The sequence below is a fragment of the Rattus rattus genome, chromosome 9 (assembly GCF_011064425.1).
Source record: "Rattus rattus isolate New Zealand chromosome 9, Rrattus_CSIRO_v1, whole genome shotgun sequence".
Classification (NCBI taxonomy): Eukaryota; Metazoa; Chordata; class Mammalia; order Rodentia; family Muridae; genus Rattus; species Rattus rattus.
The window spans coordinates 15,570,856-15,596,865 of NC_046162.1; the positions used below are offsets into that span (position 1 = coordinate 15,570,856).

General features: G+C 43.8%; 2 protein-coding genes across 2 annotated transcripts in view; one reads left to right on the plus strand and one right to left on the minus strand.

The window, feature by feature from the left end:
* The window catches only part of Rbfox1 (RNA binding fox-1 homolog 1), a 1,521,216-nt gene that overhangs the window by 1,055,723 nt on the left and 439,483 nt on the right, over window positions 1–26,010 (minus strand). The gene's annotated exons all lie outside the window — the stretch shown is intronic.
* Window positions 4,072–12,925, plus strand: LOC116909285 (cadmium/zinc-transporting ATPase HMA2-like). Its single transcript, XM_032912822.1, is given in 4 exon segments — window positions 4,072–4,391; window positions 4,393–4,785; window positions 4,788–4,940; window positions 12,776–12,925. Coding segments are annotated over 4 exon segments (951 nt in total). The 5' UTR covers window positions 4,072–4,136.

Consider the following 26,010-nt stretch of genomic DNA (forward strand, 5'->3'; position numbering starts at 1 on the left):
GGCTGGCCTGGAACTCATGGTATGGCTGGGGATGGCACTGCACAACTAAGCATTGCTGGGAATAGGACCATGCTAACATCATGTGTTTCTGAAGCCTTCATACACCTTACCAACTGTGGCACATCTGCGGACCCAAAGCTAACTTCCTAACCTGTGTCAGACCCTGGATGCCTGTCGCAAAAGAATTAGGGGGAAAAGAAAGGTGTTTAGGCTTCAGCTTGCTGGTGTCCTGTGCGCTTACTAAGATCCATGGCTAGAAAGTGTTTTCATCACAGCACAAACTTCATTCTCCCTGGGATAATTTGGTTCACAAATCAGTTCACAAAAGCAAGGTTATTCGAAGTGAATCGTGGAGCGGGTGGCCAGTGGGGAGACAGTGAGTCCTAATTACAGCCTCATTGTCCCTGTGTTCTCGGGCACATATGGCCATTTAATCACTGAGTGTGACAACCTTGGCAGATGTTGCCAGACCTGGTTATTGATATAAATTGCTATACTCATGTGGATATGGCACAGCAAAGAGTTAAGACAGTGTCCGAATTCATCCACAGGGAGCTAGGGGTCTCCACAAGCATCTGGAGCTACAAGACAAGACGATGCCGGGACAAGGTTGTTTCTTTCTGGAAGAAAGAAGGGAGGGAAGGAGGGAGGATGTCTCCCTGCAAGAATGGGAGAAGAGCCACCCAAATGCACCCAGGCACAGGATCACAACTGGGAAACTATGCATACCCAACGAGCAGCAAACAGATTCACAGTTAACACCCAAAAGGTACATTCTCCTGTGTAATTTTCTACCAATTATAATAGGAGGAAACCCCACAAACTAGACACCCATTGGAATCTTACAAACATAGCATGTCCTTGCATGGAATACTATACAGCAATAAAAGCAAAACACAAATACATCATCCCTGCATGCACTGCTATGTAAAGAGCTGAAGAACTGAAAAATGCTACCCTGGCTAGCTTCATGTTAACTTGACACAAATTAGAGTTATTTGATAGCAAGGAACATCAGGTGAAAAAATGTCCCTATAATGTATGAAATGTTCTTAGTGATGTATAGGAGAGAGCATAGCCCATTGTGGGTGGTACTGTCCCTGGGCTGGTGCTCCTGTGTTCTTCGTAAAAGCAGCCTGGGAAGCAGCACCTCTCCATGGCCCCTCATCAGCTCCAGTCTCCAGGTTCCTGTGATGTTTGAAGTCCTGCCCACACTGCGGTTGATCATGAACTGTTATGTGGGACTGCAAGCAAAATCAACCCTTTTTTCTCCACGTTGCTTTGGTTAGGGTGTTTCATCAGAGCAGAAAAAACCCTAAGTAAGACAAATGCGAAGAGGCACACATTTTTTTGGTAAAAAAATAGTAATAAATTAATAAAAATAATAATGCTGAGATAAAAATGCAATTTAGTAATAACCTGACCTAGCTTCTGAAGTCTCTATTCACAACTATTCTTTAAGTGTATGTTCAAGGTCTACCTGAGCTGTAGGCCAACGAAGGCTGTTCAGAACTTGTCTCAAAATGAAGAAAACGAACAGTGCCACGGGTATACGTTGCCTAGAAATAATGAGGCCTCATGGTCAACCCTCAACACTGAAAAAATCAAAGCAACAGAAGTCATTACAAATGACTCATGCAAGACAATGCTGCATGTGAAGGGAAATATGTCCACCAACAGAGGGGGAGGAAAGATTTTCTACAACTACATATAACTTCTAACTGTATATAAAATGTCCCTGAACACAGGCTGCTCATACACAGCCAAGAGCACGACTCAACAGATGCCAAGTTTTTTCCAGCTACCAATGAGAAATGGAGTTAAGCAAAAAATCCAAAGAGAAAGATCACATATACATATATAACATATAATCTATCTTTATATGGGGAGATTAACATTTTCATATTTACAGTGGAATTGGGTACACACAGCCGACCTGTTTCCATATTATCCTGGTCTGCTATCACTGCAGATCGTGGAGAGGGAGGTGGAGGGCCAGTGATCCCCACAGACTAAAGTTAACTGCTGTCACGTTCAGAGTCCTGGGCATCATGGGCATCCCGTTCTTAACCACAGAATCAGTATGAACAAAATATGGATGTTGGAGGGAGATAAACTCTTTCTCCTATTACAAAAGGAGCGGGGATTTGAACCAGTTGGTTGAGTGGGCATAGAGTTTGATCTCTAACATAGTATAAACTAGGCACAGAGGCCTCAGGGCAGTGAAAGGCAGGAGACGTGCAAGGTCACCCTCAGGTACATGGGGAACAAGGGGAACTTCAGTTCAACCTTGGCTACAATAAGATTCCCCATCTCTGTCTCTCTGTCTCTCTGTCTCTCTGTCTCTCTGTCTCTCTCTTTCTCTGTGTGTGTATGTTTATCTCCAAATTCTCCCTCCCTCTTTCTTTCCCTCCATCTCTCTCTCTCATATATATATATATATATATATATATATATATATATACACACACATACACATTCACACATACATATACATTCACATACACATACACATATATGGCGGGAAGGGCAGCTTAAATCAAATGGAAACAAAAAGAATAATATGGTATAGTGCCTGCCTATAGAGTGGGTCCCTAAATTTAATCCTGTGGAACTGAGCTAGGGGATAGAGAATTTTTATATTGATTTAATACTTTCCCCCTTTTTTAAAAATTTTATTTTCTTGGATATTTTATGTATTTACATTTCAAATGTAATCTCCTTTCTCCCCTCTCCCATACCCCTTTCCCTGCTTCTATGAGGACGCTCCCACTGCCACCCACCCACTCCCACCTCAATGTACTGGCATTACTCTTCATTGGGGAAATGAGCCTTCACAGGACCAAGGGCTTTTCCTCCTATTGATGCTAGACAATGCCATCCTCTGCTACATAAGTGGCTGGAATCATGGTTCCCTCCATGTGCACTCATTGTTTGGTGGTTTAGTCCCTGGGAGCTCAGGCGGGGTCTGGTTGTTCTTCCTACCCTGTGTTGTAGACCCCTTCAGCTCCTTCACTCTTTTCTCTAACTCCTCCATTTGGGTCTCTGTGCCCAGTCCAATGGTTAACTGCAAGCATACTCATCTGTATCAGTAGGGCTTTGGCAGAGCCTCTCAGGAGACACCCATATCTGGTCCCTTTCAGCAAGCACTTCTTGGCATCAGCAATAGTGACTGGGTTTGGTGGCTGCATATGGGATGGGGCAGTCTCTGGATGACCTTTTCTTCAGTCCCAGCTCCACTCTTTGTCCCTGTATTTCTTTCCATGAGTATTTTGCTCTCCCGTCTAAGAAGGAATGAAGCATCTACATTTTGGTTTTCCTTCTTCTTGGGCTTTATATGATATGTGAATTTTTTCCTTAGGTATTCTAAGCTTTTGGGCTAATATCCACTTACCAGTGAGTACATACCATGTGTGTTCTTTTGTGACGGGGTTACCTCACTCAGGATGATATTTTCTAGTTCCATCCATTTGCCTAAGAATTTCATGAAGTCATTGTTTTTGATAGCTGAGTAGTACTCCATTGTGTAGCTGTACCACATTTTCTGTATTCATTCCTCTGTTGAAGGGCATCTGGGTTCTTTCCAGCTTCTGGCTATTATAAATAAGGCTTCTATGAACATAGTGGAGCATGTGTCCTTATTATATGTTGGAGTATCTTTTGGGTATATGCCCAGGAGTGGTATAGCTGGGTCCTTAGGTAGTTCAATGTCCAATTTTCTGAGGAAGCACCAGACTGATTTCCAGACTGGTTGTACCACCTTGCAATATTATTGAAATAAGTATCCATGTGTGCATATTTGTCATTTTTAAAGTTTAAAACAACTAGTGTTTTCTCATTTTCGGTGTGAATGATATGGGGGAGACATCTTTACAGGGTACTAGTGTAACTCAGCATGGTGAAACATTTGCATGAGCCCAACCTTTATGGGTTCAAGGCTAGCACGAACTATGCGCCAATATTCAAAAAATGAAAAATAAAAATAAAAATAAACAACAAAAGAAGTCTGTGCTCATAATAGGCAGATATTATGCTAGGGGAGCAGACTCTTGAGTTGGAAATAAGGGTGTTTATTGATTAATTTTTGTTTTCTCCTGAAATGTCTCAATTTTTTCAAACAGGTAAATAAGACAAATATGAGGGCACTTGCCCATACGCATGCTAGTGAGCACTCCCACCAGTGTCTGCTCTTCACACCACCACCAATGTCTGCTCTTCACACCACCACCAATGTCTGCTCTTCACACCACCACCAGTGTCTGCTCTTCACACCACCACCAGTGTCTGCTCTTCACACCACCACCACCAGTGTCTGCTCTTCACATCACCATCACTGTCTGCTCTTCACACCACCACCAGTGTCTGCTCTTCACACCACCACCAGTGTCTGCTCTTCACACCACCATCACTGTCTGCTCTTCACACCACCACCAGTGTCTGCTCTTCACACCACCACCAGTGTCTGCTCTTCATACCACCACCACCAGTGTCTGCTCTTCACACCACCACCACCAGTGTCTGCTCTTCACACCACCACCAGTGTCTGCTCTTCACGCCACCACCAATGTCTGCTCTTCACACCACCACCAGTGTCTGCTCTTCACATCACCACCACCAGTGTCTGTTCTTCACACCACCACCAGTGTCTGCTCTTCACACCACCACCAGTGTCTGCTCTTCACACCACCACCAGTGTCTGCTCTTCACACCACCACCAGTGTCTGCTCTTCACACCACCACCACTGTCTGCTCTTCACACCACCACCACTGTCTGCTCTTCACACCACCCCCAGTGTCTACTTCATGCCACCACCACTGTCTGCTCTTCACACCACCACCAGTGTCTACTTCATGCTATTACTGATGTCTGTTCTTCATGGAACTACCAATGTCTGCTCTTCATGCTACTACCAATGTCTGTTCTTCATGCTACTACCAATGTCTGCTCAGGGACTCCCTTTTCTCTTCTAATGTTAAAAAAAAATCTTTCAAAACAAACACTGCATTTTGAGGGTGGAGAGATGCTCAGCCTGGAAAGTTCTTACCAGTTCTTACCATAAGCATGAAGAACTAAGTTCCACCCCTAATGCTCAGTTGAAAGTCCAGACATGGTACCTGGGGATGGAGAGGTAGGACCTAGCCTAGTCTAATCTGAGAGATTCAGGTCCTGTGAGAAACTGTCTCAAAATCAAAACAGAGAAGGTAGATAGTGACTGGGTCTGGCCTTCACATGCATACACACCTATGTGCATGCATACATGCAAACCTGCATATGAAAGAGAAAGAGAGGGGGGAGAAAGAGAAAAATCATAGTTTACTTTTCACTAATATACTTTGAAATCGTCAACATCTAATTAGTTCCTCTTAGGAAAAAATCATGCTGCTGATCTTCAACACACAAAATACTTTTACTAAAATCAATCTTACCGTTTAAGCAAAGGTAACAGATTATCTTTCCCCCATAAGAACTATGGTAGTGACCCACAGAGATAGACCTCATCCTATGGAAATACCACTCCTTCAGTAGTTTAAAAATATTTACCAAACAAAAGCATAAAACAGCTCCTATCTGGAAAAATATAAAACACCATACACTAAAATGACATAGCAACCACACTGTAACATCACAAGATGAGAACAATGGGGCCTAGTGCTCTTTTGTGTCATGGTACTTCATAATCTCCTCAGATTAGGAAGGACGAGCTTCATAGAGCAGTGTGCAGTGAGAGAGCATGCACTAAGTCTCTGTGTGAGTGTATGCCATGTGTGCAAGTATGTAGAGAGGCCAGAATGGTGGACTCTGGAGCCAGTGTTGGGTGTTTGTGAGCTGCTCAACCCAGGTGCTAGGACTAGAGCTCTGGTCATCTGAAGAAGGTCAAGGACTCAGAACTACTGGGCCATCTCTGTAGCCACACCAATGTGTATTTGAAACCATTTTCTACAGAATGGTTTGCCTTAAAACTGTAAACAAGGACTGGGTAAAGAGCCCATCTTCCAAAACCAACATAGCCTTCTTTCAAATACGAAACAGAAGTATTATAAGTCCGGCCTAACTCCTCAGCACAGCACAGGCATGCACAGCCTCATTCCTGCATAGGGATCCAGTGGCATCACCGTGGGGATGTTTGTCTAGGCACTGCCACAAGCAAACATTGCTCTCAGTGTCTTTTTCTTGATTATAAGGCCATAAGTGGGGGGAGATTGCTCAGTATATAAAGTGTGCAGTATACAAGCATTAGAACTGAGTGACATCACTCCAAATCATGCAAAATCTGGGCAAGGAAGAGCACACCCACACTCACAATGCTGAAGAGACAGAGACAGGGGCATTCCTAGGGTTCACTGGCTAGCAACCCTAATCTTTAATCCTGTGAGCTCCAAGCTCAGTGGGAGACAAAAGTGAAAGGAGACTCAGTGCTTGAGAGAGCTTATGACTCCAACAGAGGGACCACTTCCTTTCCCAGCACCCATGCCAGGCTCACATCCACCTGTCATTCTGCTTCCAGGAGACTGACTCTTCTTCTGGCCTCTAGGAGCACCAGCACTCACGAGTGCATATGTGCATTTAAAAATAAAAGAAATCCTGGGGTTGGGGATTTAGCTCAGTGGTAGAGCGCTTGCCTAGGAAGTGTAAGGCCCTGGGTTCGGTCCCCAGCTCCGAAAAAAAGAACCAAAAATAAATAAATAAATAAATAGATAAATAAATGAAATCCTTACAATTATTTAAAAAGTTAAAAATGGGGAGTAATTAATATACCCTTTTCCTTCCTCAGAGACCATGCTTACATATTGATCCTTACACATATAACGAGTACAAAAACACAGACACATATGCGGAACAGAGCAGTAACTCTAAGACCGATGAATGTTCATTATTTATTGTAGAATATTTAGAAAATTTGTAAGAGACAGAGAGAGAGAGAGAGAGAGAGAGAGAGAGAGAGAGAGAGAGAGAGAGAGATGCATTGTTTAACACCAAGGACGGTAACATGTAAGGTTTTACAGCCAATCCATCCACTTGATTGTATTTCCCACGGCTGACAGAATGGAAACACCATCGACACACAAATGTCACTTTACCATATAAAGTAGTATCTTCTGTACTTTGCAGTAACATACCACGAATGCTTGTGGCTACATCAGAAATGAATTGAAAAGTCACATCACCCATGCTGCTAGACGACCTTACCATGAAGCCATTGCTTCTTCCTCTGCACTAGATATTGCCCTAGTGAACATTTCTGTGTCTGTGGTGCCAGGAGCCTGTCTCTGTTCACACGTGCAGGAGGAACACCAACAAGTGAGACTGACTTCAAGCAGGCTCTGCTTTTAGGATTTTACATGGGAAGAACTCAAATCTTGAGCTGGAGAGACAGCTCAGTGGGAAAGCACCTCTGTTCAAGCGTGAGGAGCTGAGTTCAAATCCCCAAGATTCAAATAAAGTCCGATGTACCATTCCCATCACCTGCTGAGAGGCACGAGAGGTAGAGGATGGAGAATCTCTAACAGTTTGCAGCAAGGTAGCCCAGAATATTCTGTGGGGTAGCAAACAAGTAAGCCGTCTCAAGCCATTAAAGACTGACATATAAGCATGCACACGCACACACACACACACGCACACACGCGCACACACACACACACACATGCACACATGCACGCACACTCCAAATCCTGGAAACTCACACTCCTCCAAACTCCTGGAGGAGAATAAAGAAAATCAATCTCGCCCTAAGTGTTATTTTTCCAATCTTTTCTCTTTGAGTAACTATCTCTTGGCTGACTCCCTATCATAAGCGAGGTGAGCCAGAACCATAGGGGAACACGTTTGTGCCTTTCCACATGTCAGAATTTATTGAATAACAATAAAATCACAAGCTTTAGAGGATTTTAATGGCAGCAATTTGCCAGATAATCCTGCCTACCCTGGTAATCTGGCTGAGAAAAGTGCGGATTCTTTTATTTCATTCTTAATTGCTAATATTAGCACATTAAAGAGGCTGCAGTGGGGTTCAAAAGGTTTCAGAAGTGGCCAGAGGGAGAATCTGTGTTAACAAGATAACAAACTAGACCAGGGCTAGGAGGCAGCTGCTGGTGGAGCAGGAGTCAGGGTTGGAGAGCAGTGCTGTGCAGTTAGTTCATCTGCGCAAACGAATGGTCTACTTGGGGTTCGAGAATAGAAAATGGCAGGCCCAGGACAGGTCCACTTGGGTCAGTAGGTGGATTGGCAGGCACACTTGGGTCAGTTGGTGGATTGGCAGGCAGGCTGAGTGGGCCACCTCTCGTCAGAAGACAAAGTCCAGCGGAAGCCTATAGTTGGGCAGTCTTCTGCAGATGATATAGTGGTGTGGAATCATGGAGTCAGTGTAAGCTGTCCATCAAGGTACAAGGGCCAGGCAAGGGAGTGGGAGTTTCACCCTTTCCTTGGTCTGCTGTGTCTGATCAGTTCTTGGGCCTGGTTTCCTGAATCAGATTTCCACACACCCTGTGTTTCTACAGTCTCGATTCACCTCAATACATAATAGCGTTACCAGAAGTAAGTCAATTATCAGTCTGTGCTGGATGGGGGCATCTGACAGATGGTACTGTTTCTGGGTCCACACAGGACCTTCAATCATCTCCTTACCTCAAAATGGATTTGCAAGCCTCTTGTAAAATAGAGTCTCCTAGGGCCAGGCACAGCCTGAAAAAAAGCATTGTATATACTACATAATAGCTTTGAGGGGGACACAGCTGGAGCCCACCAGTCCTCTAGTCACATCTGCCCTGCGTGCCTCCCCAAGACAGCAGACCAAATTAGCATCGAGGAGCTCAAACCCTTTGGAAAACAAAAGTGGCAATGAGAAGCGATTTAAATCTGAGCTTATTTAACCTAAGTGGCTAGTGGCTGCCCATTTTGTTTTAATTGCCTTTTAAACTAAAATCAATGTTAAATTACCTGAACAACACACCCTGAACAACCGCACAAGGAAAATTCCTTAAGTGCCTCCTCAAAGGCCCTTGGTACCTGTCTGTCTGAGTGACAGAAGGGTCATCTCTCTGCTTTGGACAGGAAGGGCTTTGAACCATGGGCCTGCCTGAAAGATTCCAAGGACAGAATGCCAGCCCAGGATAAACCATCCCTTGACATGGGGACAGACTCAGCTCTCAAAGGGTAACTGGGGATGCGGCAGTGGATAGCAGCACCATTGTACTCTACCATGTTTCCTCGTATCTGATTTCCTCCTTCCTTTTCCTTCCCTTACCTCTTCTCTCATTCCTTCTTTTTCTCTTTCCTTCTCCCTCTTTCCATCTTTCTTCCTCTCTCACCCTTCCAATTTGTTACGGTTTTGAGCTGTACTGAAACACCATGACCAAACACCATGTAGGGGAGAAAGTTCATTTTAGATCACAGTTCTAGAGAGAGTCCCTCGAAGGGTGGTAAGCATGGGAGCAGGTAGCCATGACTAGAAGCTGAGAGAGCATTACCTCCAGCCGCACATTCAAGGCCTAGAGAGCCAAGCGGAAGTAGGGCGAGGCTACATACACCCAAAGCATTCTCCAGCGCTGTGCTTCCTCTAGGGAGGCTCCACCTCCGCAGGGTCTAGAAACTCCGCAAGCAGCAGCTTCAACCTAGCATTCAAATATGTGAGGCTATGGGAGATATTTTTGATTCAAACCGCTATGTTCTCCCTTCCTCCCTCTCTCTCCCTCCCTTTCTTCATTGCTTTCTTCCTCTGTTTCATTTCTCATTTCTCCTTCCCTCTCTTCCTTCCTATTTCCTTCTCTTTCGCTCCACCTCTCTTTTTCTTTTTTTCTTCCTTTCTTCCACCTTCCCTCCCCTTCTGTTTTCCATCCTCTCTCTTCTCTTTCTTCAACTAGAAACTTGTTACCTTAATAGACATTGGTGCCATTCTCTGAGAACTGACCTCTGACCTGTAGTTTGCACATTCTGCACAGGAAACCAACTCCCCCACCCCTTCAGAAACCATTCCAGGAAGACAGCGTGATACCAAAACGTCAAAATGGAGAGAGGTTGGGCCGCTTTCTCTAGCACTTGGTCTAATAAAGTCAACAAGCGGCACAATGTCTTTGTAAGTGTTTGCTTGTCGGGGCCCTTTGATAACTGACAGCACTTCTAATGTTCATTCTTCCGTCCAGCTCGCAAGGAAACAGAAACCCCAATATCCCACTAGGTGCATACCTCCTCATTCAGCCATGAGCAGCCACAAGTCAGGACAGGGGTGACAGACGGTCAAAGGAAGGGACAGACACTAACATCCTTCCAACTTCCAGAAGCACCTGAAGGTTTCCATCTTTGCCATCATGCAGAGCACCCACTATGCTGCCTGGTTTCGAGTCTTTCTCTGCCAAAACAGAAGCAGAACTTTCTGGCTCCCCTGCCACAGCAGGTTGTGAATCTATCCATTTCCCTTGTTCGTGTTTAGTCCATTTGTCTCTGTTCGCGGAGTTATTTCCTATATTTGGTTCTGTCTTAACTAAGCAAGATTGACAAACCATGACCCAAACAGAACAAAAAATAAGAGAGCCATTGTAGATTTTTGTAGCCATTTTGGGGAAAGTGAATCATGATAAGGTGGAGAAAAAAATGGGGACATGAACAAGCTCAAGAGATGATTCTGGGGGCTTGGGGATTTAGCTCAGTGATAGAGCACTTGCCTAGCAAGCTCAAAGCCCTGGGTTCGGTCCTCAGCTCTGGAGGAAAAAAAAAGAGATGATTCTGGAAATTCTTGGTGAGGTGGGAAGCACAAGGCTAATAGATTATAGCTTCTGTGATTGCTGAGAATTGAACATTGCAGATCCTGAGTCAAGTTGTTGAGGCCATCTTTAATACCATTAATAACCGTTCATTGCCACCCTTCTAATCAGTTAACATCAGTTAACTGTGATTGACAACGAGGCAGTCCTTGCAAATATCAGATCAAAACTTCAGGACTGTATAGACGTCTAAGCTCCCACCACCCCCAGAGCTAACCCACAGTAGAGATTTCTCCACTTTGCTGCCGTTTGCCTCTCTGAAGTTTCCACTGTGTATTTAAAAGGTGCCCCAATTTATGACTGCTTGTCAGCCCTTACTATCGCACAGGTCTGCTTCTTACGCCTGTTTCGCTCCAACTGAGCACATATTTTTTCCAAAGAGCATGGCTACAGAAGGCAAGCAGGCATGCGCTCTGCCAATCAAGAGTCAAGAAAGAGGCATGGTTAAGAATGACCAGAAAACGAAATAGACCGAGAGAGAGAGAGAGAGAGAGAGAGAGAGAGAGAGAGAGAGAGAGAGAGAGAGAGAGAGAGAGAGGTATGAGTGGTTAGGACCCATGAGAGCTGAAGTTGGGAGAGAGACTTTTCCCCAAGTGTCATAGCGATCATTGAGCTCTGGGGTGGGGATGGGGAGAGGCTCATCTGTGCTGACACTCACTTACGGAGTGGTTTTATAGGTTACACCAGAACAAAGCAAAGCTGGGGAAAGTCACACAGAGGTTTCTCTCCAATGCTCCTACTTCCTTTCTGTTACGATTAATAACCGAGTTCCCGAAATAGATTACACAGTTTGGAAAACAGTGAGTCACAAAAAAAGATGGCCAAATCAAATCCTTCTTTTCCCCTAGTTCCTTCTGCTTTAAGGTGTCGGAAGTGAGACATCACGTGAAGGATGCAGAGACGTTATCTGTCTCCTGGTTCCAATGACTTCATTGGCTCCGAACCATGCACAGACGAGGAGTAGACCTGTCGAATGCCTCAGTGTGTCCTTTACTGAGGGTTACAAAGTGGAACACTTGGCCATGCACAAAGGCTCTAAATGAGCTCTCATCATCTCAGCCTTGCCTATCACAGAAATGGCAACCACATCCTTTACCCCTGCAGGCTCCTTAGGAAGGATGCTCCCCTAACAGCACTCCCTCAGTCAGGCTATGTCCAGCCTTCGCATTCATGGCTCAACTGGAGCTTCTCCCAAAGGTGTGGGATGTGGAGAGAGACAGTGTTGAGTGTGAACAGCTGGACTTAGAAAACCCAAGGGATTTTGTGATGTCATCTGTAGACTGGGGAGACCTCATAGTTTGTGTTGTTGATAAAATGTTCGTTCCACACGCATGCACACCTGAGTTTGAGCCTCGAAACCCACAGTGAAAAGCCAGGCATTGTGGTACCTTTACAATCCCAGTGATGGAGAGGTAGAGACAGGTGACTCCCTGGGATCCCCTGGCCAGCCAGCTCAGGCAAGTTGGAGAGCTCTGGAGGAGTGAGAGACTGTCTCAGAACACAAGGGGAAGAGAGACTGAGAAAGAGAGAAAGCCGAGGTTGACTTCAGGCCTCCAAATGACCAACAAGCACATGTGCATGTACACCCCAATCACACATAAATGTAGGGATGGGCTAAAATAAGCAAATACTAAAGCTGTCTATGGGCGTGGAGAGAGAGGTGTCTAGAAAGGAAAGGAGCCCAGGGACTGAGGGAGGTGACTGGGATGAAGAACCCAGTGGCCTCAGAGAGACAGGGAAACACTGTTTCCTTGTCTCTTGTGGTTTGGATTTAAAATGTCCCCACAGACTCACATGCCTCAACACTTGGTCCCCTGGAGGCAGACTATTTAGGAGGTGGGGACTCACCTGAGGGGGTGAGTTCCTGGAGCCCAACCTGAGGTTTTATGGCTACATCCACTTCCTCTCCCTTCTTTGCTTCCTGGCTGTACTTACTGACTCAGCCTTCCTGACTGACTACGTCCTCTCTTAAACTGGTAACCCCAATGAATCCCTTCCACTCAACGTTGTTTCTTGTCAGCTGGCTGCTTACAGCAATGAGAACAGGAACTATACACAGCCCTTCTTAGTTCCAGGCTCCTTCCCTAACCTTACGTGCTTCCGAGCCAAGTCAACTGTTCTTCAGCCACCACACGCAGCTGACACAGCTCAGACCATCGCCAGCCTATAAGAGTGGGTCTGGCCCTTTGCCTTGCAGACAGACCAAATGCCCCCATGCTGGGATAAATGAGCCATGAGCCACTTCTGAATGGCTCACAATCTTTTATTTTTCTTTTCCTCTGTGTGTGTGTGTGTGTGTGTTGGATGTCATGCATGTTTGTATGTTATGTGTGTGCAAGTGGAAGCTCCAGCTTGTGTTAGGAGTAATCCTTCTCTGTCTTATCCACCTTACTCACTGAGGCAGGGCCCCCCGGTTAAGCCCAGAGTCCACTGATACAGCTAGTCTTGCTAGTTAGTTTGCTCTGGAGATCACCTGTCTCCATCAGTGGAGGCGCGAGTGACAGGAAGGCCACTGGGCCCACTGGTGTTTCAGTGGGTTTCTGGGAACCTTAATTCCTATCCTCACACTTGCTTGCACAGAGCCATCCCGAGGGCTCATAGTCTTTCAGGGCTAGGGGACCAGCCTAGAAGAGGCAGGACTCAGCTACTCAACGCTGAGAGAACATGGGTTTCCCAGCCCCAGAGCTCTTCTTCACTCATTCATTCATTTCAACTGAAAGCATAGAGATGTCGTCCAACAAGAGAGTATCATCCAAAAGGGCTGATGCATTTTTTCTTTTGACATTATATATGTGAATACCTGCTATAAACCCTTGCTGGCCTTGGGTTTCCAAAGCTGATGACAGCAAGAAATTAGCCAAGATAATCACAACGTAAACTAGTATTGTAATTACCTAAATAAATGGTGGAGAACAGTTGAATATCCTGCACTCTCTGGGATAGTCAGAGCAAATTTTCAGAGAACCCAAGAAGTGGTGAAGTGTGTGTTGGATTTTAAAGCATGCACAGGTGTTTGTCCCACATTCTTCACCATAACCAAAGGGGAAAGACTAAGGATGGGAAACGCTTTGTAGGAAGGCACAGAGGTGTGGCTGCATCAGCTGATGATTGGACCAGCTGCCTAACTGAGGAGCCCCAGCGACCCTCTTGCCTTAGCTTCTCTTCTGCCAGGATTACAAATAGTCACTGCTACGCCTTGCATTCTTATATGGGCTCCTAGGTGTGAATGCAAATCCTCATGGTTGCTTGTCACGGCCTCTCCCACGTCTGCCTTCTAGCTAGCTGGGGTGCTTCATTTTAAGAGCACAAGTCTTTTCATCCTCCTGACTCCGGCATGGTCACAGTGGGATTAACCTTGGTGATACAGAGGTGTAATTGTGTCTTCCTTTCTTCCATCCAAGTTATCAATAAATCATTTTAACTTACAGTGTATTAAATAAATAATTTCAGAATCCAATCATCTATTTCCTCATAAATGGTTTGAGTGAAAAATGAAGGTATTATTTTACCAATTATTATTTTAAAAAAAAAACTAAATTATAGGGGTTCCATCACCAGGACACTCAGGACAAATTGGCTTCCAGGATTCCCAAGCAGTCTAAGTGCTCTGCCAAATAGGGGGCCTAGAAATTCCATCCCATTCAACAACTCACCCACCGAACTCTGTGTCAGAGGGAAGTGTGGCTATCAATAAACTTCTGTAATACCTCCTGTTTTCTCAGCTGTAAAAGATGGCCTTCTCATAAGATAAGCAGGAGAAATGTGGCAATGAAACCATTTTCTGTTTTTGTTTTGTTGTTGTTTTATTTTGCTTTTAAATTATGTGTATACATATACATGTGTGTCTGAGCTGAAGTGTGTGCATGAGTGCTGTTGCTTATGAAGGCCAGAAGAGGTCACCAGATCTCCAGGAACTGAAGTTACAGGCAGCTGTGAGTTGAGACTAAACTCAAGTCCTCTGCGAGAACCATACACACTTTTAACTACGGAGCCATGTCTTTCCAGCCCCTAGGATATTTTTTACCCTTTTGATCACATATTCTACTGAGGCATGTCGAACCTGAAATTTGTGGACCAAAGGCATCCTGGGATAGCTAAGAGTGGACCAAATGCATCCTGGGATAGCTAAGAATGTGGCCCAACACATTTGTAGAACACAGCATCATATCATAGTCTCAAAATGTTAGCCATCCATTGTAGATGAGAGGAGACAGGCTGTACCATCTGACTTGAGGACTTAGAAAAAAAGAAGCACTCAGAGTTTCTTGTGTGGCATTCTAATTCACTGTTTGCCGTATTCTATGCTTAATTATTAACCACAGAAGATGATATCCACATATCATCTAGAGAGGTTCTGCAGCCATAGACAGAAGAATAGAACAGCGGGAAAGCTAGGTTGGGTGTCTCTGGGTCTCAAACTGTTATGTGAATCTGCTTTCGGTCACCTGTGTTTGTGCTTTCTGCCACCCATGACCCTTTAGTTCCATGGTGTATGTGGTGGGGCTGGAGGTGGGGGTGTTCGGGTCTTTTTTTGTTAGTTTGTTTCTTATAAGTGCTAGAGAGCAAATTCTGAACCTTGGCCTCCTGGGAACTCACTGTAGCCCTTATTACCTGTTACTAGAAAGGAGAATGCCTTCTCTCCCAAACTTGTGCTTCAGGAAGCAAGATCTCTCTTCCTGCAGCTAAGGACTCCTGTCCCAGCACAAACGTCTACACGGGGTGCACATTCTTCAGGTTGGCAAGCACAGCTCCTGTAATCTTGCCCAGAGACGAATCTGTAAGACTTTATGTAGCACTGAGATGGAAAATGATTTTTCTCTAGGGATGAGCCGCCTGATAGTTTATCAGTCCCCTGTGGTTAGCCCTAAACACATGCACACATGAGCAACAGTAAATAAACTCAGTAGGGTACACATATACACACATTAGATATATTAGTGTGTGTGTGTATGTGTGTGTGTGCACGCGCGCACAATAAACAAAAAAGAAAAAACCTTGAATTTGGAGGAAAGTAGGGTACATGAGAGGAATTGGAGAGGAGTAAAGCAGAGGTGAAACTGATGCAAACACGGGACTCGAGTATGAAATTCTCAAAGAAAGAAGAAAAATTTAAAAAAATATGCTAGCAATACACATAAGAATAGGTACTAGGGGAGGTGATCTGTTTTCTTGATTATATTACTACAGTTTCCATGCATTAGTTCATTAAATCCATATTAATTCAATTATATTAGCATACTTAACGAATGCATTAATCCAATTATTAATTTGTATTAATAATTAAGCTATATGAGTGATTAAAATAAACTTCATTTAACCCTAGTTAGATCAATACACCAGAGGAATAATAATGCCCAGTTAAGGTCCTTGGGTTTCTTTGTATTTCTGTACATGGAAATCTAAGTCACTTCCTCTCTTTTCTTCACTTATTCTGTAGTCTGGTTGCTACATTCTAAGAAATGATGCACAGGGAACAATAAGACCTTGCTCAAACTCTGCATCTAAAAATGCTGCGCATTCTCTTTCCCCATCCTTTGTGACCCAAGAATCTTTCATGGAATTAGAAAAGGAAAGGAGAAATCGTGTGTTCAGTCACCAGGGGCTGGGCAGTCACCCGCTCACACTCAGACAGACCAGAGTTTGAATTCTGGCTCTGGGAAGTTCTAAGAACTTGTGTGAGTTATATAAATCCTCCTGAACATCTGCTTCCTCCCCTCTAGAAGGGGCTTAGTACTAACTAGTTCAGAAGTGACTGAGAGGATTAGGAAGCTAAGTAACTAACATATGTCATTCTGGATATGGCAGACATTTGGAAATGTTCAGAAAACCGGCCAATGATTCCAGAGTGTACTTGAGAAGATAGTGGATCCCCCAAAAGTGCATACTTTGTTCATCTCTCCATTATGTAATAGTAACTCCAACCAAAATTTGGGCACAATGAAGAGTCAGTAAGATTTGCTTTCTCTGTGAAGGGCAGACAGTAAATGTTTCCAATGTGGCAGGTCACATGGTCTCACAACAGCTTGTCAACTCTAGCCTCAGTGCAGAAGCAATGGCAGAAAATATGGACACAAATATCCACAGTCACAAACCCAGAGCATTTAGCATCAGGTCCTTATGGACACCTCTCCATGGGACAACTCTGGACTGAGTGGAGCCTCAGAGGCAGGTGAAGCGACTGCTGTTTCACTCTTTATGTGAATTTAGGTGTGGTCCAACTGCTGAACTCTTCTAAAGCAGAATTGAAAATGAAAGCAAGCTAACGACCACAAAACCGGATGTTGTCTCAAACAACTTTCTGTAGAGTCAGCTTTGAATATAGTAGTGTCTTCAGCAACACAGCTTTGTCAACATGGTATGTAACAAACCATTGACAACAGCCTGTAATGTATGGGGGTGGGGGATGGGGTCAGTGAGACCTCACTGGCTAAGGAATCCAGAAAAGATAACCCATTTTCATGAGTACACTGTCTCTCTCTTCAGACAGACCGGAAGAGGGCATTGGATCCCATTACAGACGGTTGTGAGCCACCATGTAGTTGCTGGGAATTGAGCTCAGGACCTTTGGAAGAGCAGTCAGTGCTCTTGACCACTGAATCATCATTTCTATCACACCTTCTTCTCCAAACACCATGGATCATTGTGGAAGAGGAAATAGAGAGTGGAACACTGTAAAAAAGTGATATTTTCTGAACATAGAAGAAAATTATGGAAAATTTCTTGAACAAAACACCAATGGCTTATGCACTGAGATCAAGAATCAACAAATGGGACCTCATAAAACTGCAAAGCTTCTGTAAGGCAAAGGACACTGTTGTTAGGACAAAACAGCAACCAACAGATTGGGAAAAGGTCTTTACCAACCTTACATCTGATAGGGGCTAATATCCAAAATATACAAAGAACTCAAAAAGCTAGACTCCAGAGGGCCAAATAACCCTATTAAACATGGGGTACACAAAGAATTCTCAGCTGAGGAGTATCAAATGCCTGAGAATACCTAAAGAAACCTTCAACATCTTTAGTCATCAGGGAAATGCAAATCAAAATAATCCTGAGATTCCACCTCACACCAGTGAGAATGGCTAAGATCAAAGATTCAGGTGACTGCAGATGCTGGCGAGGATGTGGAGAAAGAGGAACACTCCTCCATTGTTGGTGGGATTGCAAACTGGTACAACCACTCTGGAAATCAGTCTGGAGGTTCCTCAGAAAATTGGACATTGAACTACCTGAGGACCCAGCTATACCTCTCCTGGGCATACACCAAAAAGATGCCCCAACATACAACAAAGACACATGCTCCACTATGTTCATAGCAGCCTTATTTATAATAGCCAGAAGCTGGAAAGAACCCAGATGTCCCTCAACAGAGGAATGGATACAGAAAATGTGGTACATCTACACAATGGAGTATTACTCAGCTCTCAAAAACAATGACTTCATGAAATTCATAGGCAATTGGATGGAGCTAGAAAATATCATCCTGCATGAGGCAACCTAATCACAGAAAAACACAAATGGTTTGCACTCACCGATAAGTGGATATTAGCCCAAAAGCTTGAATTACCCAAGATACAATCCACAATCTACATGAAGCTCAAGAAGAAGGGTAAACAAAATGCAGACATTTCACTCCTTCATAAAAGGGAGAACAAAAATATCCATAGGAGGGGATATGGAGGCAAAGTTTAGAGCAGAGACTGAAGGAATGGCCATTTAGAGCCTGCCTCACATGGGTATATAGCCCCCGACCCCCCACACACACACACATCAAAACTAGATACGATTGATGAAGCTAAGAAGGGCATGCTGACAGGAACTGATATAGACCTCACCTGAGAGACACAACCAGAGCATGTCAAATACAGAAGTGAATGCTAGCAGCAAACCACTGTATGGGACCCCTTTTGGGGGAATTGGAGGAAGGATTGAAGGAGCTGAAGGGGTTGCAACCCCATAAGAACAACAATACCAACCAACCAGAGCTCCCAGGGACTAAACCACTACCCAAAGACTATATACATGGACTGACCCATGGCTCCAGCTGCATATGTAGCAGAGGATGACCTTGTTGGGCACCAATGGAAGAAGAAGCCCTTGGTCCTGCCAAGGCTGGATGCCCCCCAGTGTAAGGGAATGTTGGAGGTGAGGAGGGGGTGATTAAGGAGGGGGAACACCCTTATAGAAGAAGGGGAGGAGGGTGGGTTAGGGGACTTATGGACAAGAAACTGGGAAAGGGAATAACATTTGAAATGTAAATAAAATTATCCAATAAAAAGTATAATTACGCATAAGAATTTATAATAATTAATACACCATGCACAGACCTGTGCAATCTCATGCCAAATAAGATTGGGCCGTGGAGAGCGGTGGTGGGCATGAACTGCGCCCATAGCTGAGGATTGATTGCACAGCAATGGAAACTCACATGTCTAAGAATACATGGGCATCACCAACTCCATCCGATGAGTTAAAAATAAAAATAAAAAGAAGACACAAAGCTGTGCAGGTGGGAATGCCTGGGTACATTTAAGAAGCATTGGGGGAGAAGTGAAAATATGATTAAAATACATCATTGCACAGAATTTTTGAAGAACTATTACAACTGAGATAAAAATTAGTAGTAGCTTTCAGGAATGGCAGCATGAGTTTGTAAGCCACGTGCAGGACAGAGATAGGAGGATCCCTGGGGCTCCCTGGCCAGTTACCCTCACCTATTAGGTGAGTTGCAGGTGCCCTGTCACAAATGGGTAGGTAGATAGATGAAAGATAGATAGATGATAGGAGAGAGAGAGAGAGAGAGAGAGAGAGAGAGAGAGAGAGAGAGAGAGAGAGAGAGAGAGAGATGACAGGATGGATGACTCCTGTGTAAGGATACCTTTGGTCTAGATGTGCACACATGTGTACCTGCATCTATCTGTGGATACACAGAAACAAAGACACAGACACAGAGGTACACACACACACACAGACAAAGACAGAGAGACAGAAAGACAGCGAGACAGAGAGAGACAGAGAGAGACAGACAGACAGAGGCAGAGACAGAGAGAGAGACAGAGACAGACAGACAGAGACAGACAGAGAGAGACAGACAGACAGAGGCAGAGAGAGACAGAAACAGAGACAGACATAGAGAGAAGAGTGGGCTCATGAGCAAAAGGTACAGTAACAGTGTCCTCTTCCTCTCCATTGGACAAAATAAAGGAACAGCAGCATAATGACCCTCACTCACCACAGTTGCTTTTCCAAATTATCTGTTCCACCTCTCACTGCAAACATACAGACCTGGACAACCACTTCAGTGTATAAAACCATGCCCGTATGAGGAGAGGTGGATGAATAGTATTATAAAATGCAATTCTAAAGAGCTGTGTGTCCACATGCATCTGAGGCGCCAAGGCTCACAGTGGCCTTACATTCTCCATCTCCTCCTCATGATAATGAGACTAGAGATAAGAGATGGAGACGATTATGTCCTTCTTACAAAAGGAGACACAAACTCACTGGAGCTGGCAAGTGGCTTGCCTTGAGCTAAGAAACGATAGCTCAAGAACTGACCCCAGGACCTCCCTGTTAGGGGCTTGGTTCCTCTTTCCCCACTCAGCACGACTAGTGTTTAATACACTTCTATCCGGTCAACTTGGCTTAAATTGTGCAGGAAGGAGAAAAGGTGAAATATATTCAGCCAAGTGATTAATGTTCTTGCAGAGTAATTAAATGTTTTGAATATGAGCTCTAATCCATACGGAAGGTATAATGAAAGCATGATCGGGATGACCTAACCACTCTAGGTGAACTGCAGCAAACCACTGACGAGGACGATGATTTTAGCACTAAATCTTCATTAAGGGGCTGTTTTCTTTACATTAAAAATGTTTTTTTTATATTAAAAACGTGTGATTGTCCTCTATTTAAATGTCAGGCAAGCGCATACTTAGACAGCCATTCTGTAATCTGTTTGTGTCTCCCATTCATTAGAGTGGGCTATGACTTTGTTATTATAAATAACTGTACATCAAATGCTTTCTGCCGGTGCACGTTTGTGTACTTGGAGAGGGGATGCTTCCAAAAGAGAACCACTTGATGGACTGCAGAGATGTTCCAGGCAGTGTAGAACACTTACCATGCAGTCCTGAGAACTGGAGTTTGGATTCCAGTACTCATGTAACAGGCGGGGAAGATCAAAGGGTCACTGGGCTTTTCTTGCTCCCAACCTAGCCCTAGCTGAACAAATGCAAGTCCCTGGTCCAGGAAGAGACTCTGACTAAGGAAAACTGTGGAGAGAGCTAGAAGAGACTGCTGAGGCTGAACTTCCACAGTTGTGGGTCTTATTTATTTATTTATTTATTTATTTATTCATTCATTCATTCATTCATTCATTCATTCACTTGATGTATATGAATGTTCTATCTGCATATACACCTGCCTGCCAGAAGAGGGCACCAGATCACAGGATAGATGGTTATGAGCCACGATGTGGTTGCTGGGAATTGAACTCTGGACCCCTTGAAAAAGCAGCCAGTGCTCTTAACCACTGAGCCATCTCTCCAGACCCCGTGTTTTTGTTTTTGAACGACTCTTCAGAGGTATGCTACATTGCACTCCTGCTACCCGTCTGTGAGAATTTTACTGTCACACAGTTGGCTGCCGCTGATTCGGTGGATCTTTTGTAACTTCGGATGGAACTGTGGCATCTCACCAATTCTTAGTTTGCACAAGTAGGTGAGCCAATTAAGATAGGAGTGTCGCTCACTGGCTGAAACCTGGCCAATGTCTCCTGACAATTCCAAACACCTTGCAGTAATAATGACACTTGAAAGGTTGAATTTACTTTAAGAACCGATATGGATATTTGAGTCATATTAAATCGAGTGTTGCAAAGCACCAACAGTTTTAGCAACCAAAGGTCAACTCCTCTTTCTGGTAACATTGAGATTTTTCATTACCGACTTTAACTATTGCTAAGGTATTATCAAATGGGATAACGTGATCTACCCATCAATCATGAGTGAGTGAGTAGAGCCAATGAGAAGATCGTAGAGCACTGTGGTCTCTGGGGTGGGTGACCCCAATTGTCAGCCCAGTGAAATCTATCATTTGGGGAACAGGTTTCTATGCATGCCTGCCCAGGATTATCTTGATTTCCATTAACTGAAGTGGGATTCCTTGCCTACTGTAGGTGAATCCATTCCCTGAGGGGAGTCTAGACGATGAACAAAGGAGGAATGGAGCCGAGATGTTGCACTCCTCTCTCAGTGCAATGTGACCACCTTCCTGAAGGTCCTGATGCGGAGTCCTATCCACCATACATGATGGACTGCGCCCTCGAACTTTGAGCCAAAATCATTAGTCACCTTTAAAGGCTGTTTTTAGTATCGATAGAAAAAGTAATTAGTGTACCTCTGACAGGAGGAAATAATCTAGAGCTGGGCGTGTGATCCAAAGTCCCACGCTTCCATTGTTCAAAGAGTGAGGTGAACCTTGCCTGGTTGTAAGAATTACACCCCTCATAGTGAGATGGCCAAGCCTGGCAAATGCAGGAAGAAAGGGGCAAGGACAGAACCAGTTCTGGTGACAACGTGAGGCCGTGTGGATCCCCGTCTAGGGCAGATGGAGAATTTTCCAGACTGGAAAGTTAACACCTTTTTTTATTGTGTGGCCCAGCTTGGGTATAGTTTCTACTGTTAATTCTCAGAAGTACTGGTTGGTAGGGCAAATATGACCTGCCACTCCCATGACATTCTAGAGTGTCCTGTGAACTGAACAAAACCCTCAACTATGCAACAGTGAAAGAATCATTGGGAGGAGCAAATAGAATGAAGAAGGGGTGTGTGTGTGTGTGTGTGTGTGTGTGTGTGTGTGTGTGTGTGTATGCATGTATGAGTGAGGTGTGTGTGTGTGTGTGAGGGTATTTGTGTGCTGTGTGAATGTGTGTGTGTGTGTGTGTGTGTGTGTATGTATGAGTGAGGTGTGTGTATGTGTGTGTGAGGGTATTTGTGTGCTGTGTGAATGTGTGTATGTGTGTGTGTGTGTGTGTGCGTGCACATACATACTCATGCTTATACAGGACTTAATGTTAGGGGTAAAATATTAAATTAATGTCATTGTTAGGACAACTGATTATCCTGCTTAAAATCTGCATATCTCACACTTATCTTTTAAAACATGACAGGTAATTTTTATAAATTTCAGTATAAGCCACTAAGCTATAAAGAATTATAAGAAAGTATAAGAGGGTCTTTTTATAAAATTTAAATGTGGGACAGGTAGCTCCTTACATTGCTCATAAAAGTGAAAATCTTTCCTATGGAAAAGATTGTGCACATACAGTCAAAGGGTAGTGGCAGTAGGCACTCATCAAATGCAGAGCCGGCTCAGGTAAGCTGCTTTTAAAAACCAAGGATCTCCACACATGAACAAAAATATAGATAAGCCTATTGCAAGTGGACGACTATTTTGCATAAATAATTCATACAAGGAGAAAATACTGCAGACCATGAATATTCAAGATATGCAAATGGAGGCCACAATATGCCATGTGTCAAATCCAAACTCACTAAGACAGTTGATACCCAGGGCTGGGCAGGTAAAGTTGGAAGGCTACAAATAGCTTCAGTAATTTTGTGTTAAAACCATAGTAATATTTGTTGACATCAAAGATTAGCTCAACTTTCACTCATTGTTTTATGTCAAAAACTTTTTATCTATGTGCAGAAGAAACTAAAGGAATACAGACAGCTTACTTATCGTAGGAAGATACATTTCAGTAGAAGACAACAGACAAATCCTAAGGCGATAAAACTTTAAGCATATCTGGGGGTGGGGGATGGTTGGGCAAATAACAACAGAGCCATGTTGCAGATAACTATGCAGCCATTAAAAAAGAATTGCTAGGCTTTGACAGTGATAATATGGCGAGTAGTTGAGTCTTGTGATAAAAAGAAGAAACTGAACCAAATGGAGGGCAGTGGTCTGTCCTTTTCTAAGAGCATGTATATGAGCATATATTTGCATATACATATATGCACATATGTATTTGCATGTCTATTTCATGTGCACATGTTTGTTTTCATATGCACATTTATATACACACCTGTGTATTTGTATCAGCAAAGGAACTAAGGAAGAAGAACCAATGACAAACACCAAAACCAAAATGCGTACCTGCCCCTCCCAGGATAAGGCCAGAAGACAAATAGATGAGCACAGGGAGAGCATTATTCGTTTACCTTAGATACTCTGTGTTGTATTGAAGATCCCAAAACCTATGCATTGCTGTTTCCTTTTTAATTCAGGTAGCTTAAGTATTTTTTTTTTGGCAGAATCATCCCAAATGTTTCAATTAAAACTAATTTTTAATAGAAAGGAATCAGAAAGAAAGAGCAATCATAACCCTTGTGCCCAAAGGTTTTCATCTGTTCTCTGTCTTCAGAAAACTCACCATGTGGACTATTCAGTGTAGAAGTCTCTTGGCATTCATCCAGCCAGAGCTTGCCCCACTGAAAGCTAATATGGGCTGTTTAACAAAGCATAATTAAATGCATGGAACAACTAAAATATCCATATAATTACCACAAAGCTGATCTAATTGCATACATCCTTTTATTGGATGATATTATTGTCCCTACAAAAGCAAAGAGATAGCTTCAACAGAACGATTCTCCCAGTGCTATGGTTCAACTGAAATTATCCCAAGGATCTGCAGACGGCCACTGGGAGACAAATAATCCTTGAAGATTTCTGAGATGACAGAATCAAGTTATTAAAATTGTATGTGGAGACACAGGCAATTCTTCCTTGGAGGGGGAAGGGAAGGAAAATAAAATTCCGAAATACGATGAAACATTTCTGATAAATCTAATGAGGTGAGTGTCACAGTAGAGGTGACGTGTTGAAATGTGTTTTGCCTTTAAAACAGGAGAAACTGCCTTTGTCAGACATGGTTACACATGCCTGTAACCCCGGAGAACGGGAGGCTGAAGCAGGATTGTGAACTCAAAGCCTGGATTAAACAACTAATAAGACTCTGGCTTTAATATGTACACACACACACACACACACACACACACACACACACACACACACACACACACACAGAGACAGATACACACACACACAGACACACACAGAGACACACACATATACAAACATACAAATACACAAATATACACACATCTCACACACAGACACACATATACACACACACACACACACACACACACACACACACCACACGGAGAGAGAGAGAGAGATACACACACACACACAGACACACACACAGACACACACAGAGACACACACATATACAAACATACAAACACACACATATACACACACCTCACACACAGACACACATATACACACACCACACACAGACACACACACACACACACACACACACACACAGACACACATATACACACATCACACACACAGACACACACACACACGAGGAGAGAGAGATAGACAGACACACACACACAAACACACACAGAGACACACACATATACAAACATACAAACACACACCACACACACAGACAGACACACATATACACACACCACACACACAGACACACACATCTACACATACCACACACACAGACACACCAATATACACACAACATACACACAGACACACACAGACACACCACACACACATGCACACACACAGAGACACACACACAGAGACACACACAAAGAGAGAGAGAGAGAGAGAGAGAGAGAGAGAGAGAGAGAGAGAGAGAGGAGAGAGGAGAGGGAGAGGAGAGAGAGAGAGAGAAACATTATTACAAACAGGTATCAGGAGGACTGGAGTCTGGGGCATCAGGAATCACATAAATGAGCACTTCCAATCTTAACCTCAGAAGGCAGAAGACAAAGGACGCCCAGAGCAAGCTGGTTAGCGGTATTAGCCATATGACCTCTGAGTTTGGTTTAGAGATTCTATTGTAAAGAATAAGTTAGAAGAGAGAATTGGGAGGGCTCCAGGTTCAGTCTGGGCCCTCCATGAGTGCCACTAAATACGCACATAACCATGGGTACACAGGTGCAGACACAGACATGTACACACATGCATACCTACTGTACACACATACAGAGGAAAACTGAAAATAAAAATTACATGTCTTTGTTTTAGACTAAATTGTACCCTGAAGACTCAGGCTGAATTCCAACCCTGAGCACAGAAGCATGCAACCTGACTTGGAGATTGGATTGTAACTTGAGTTCCAGGGAGGCTGAATTCTAAAAC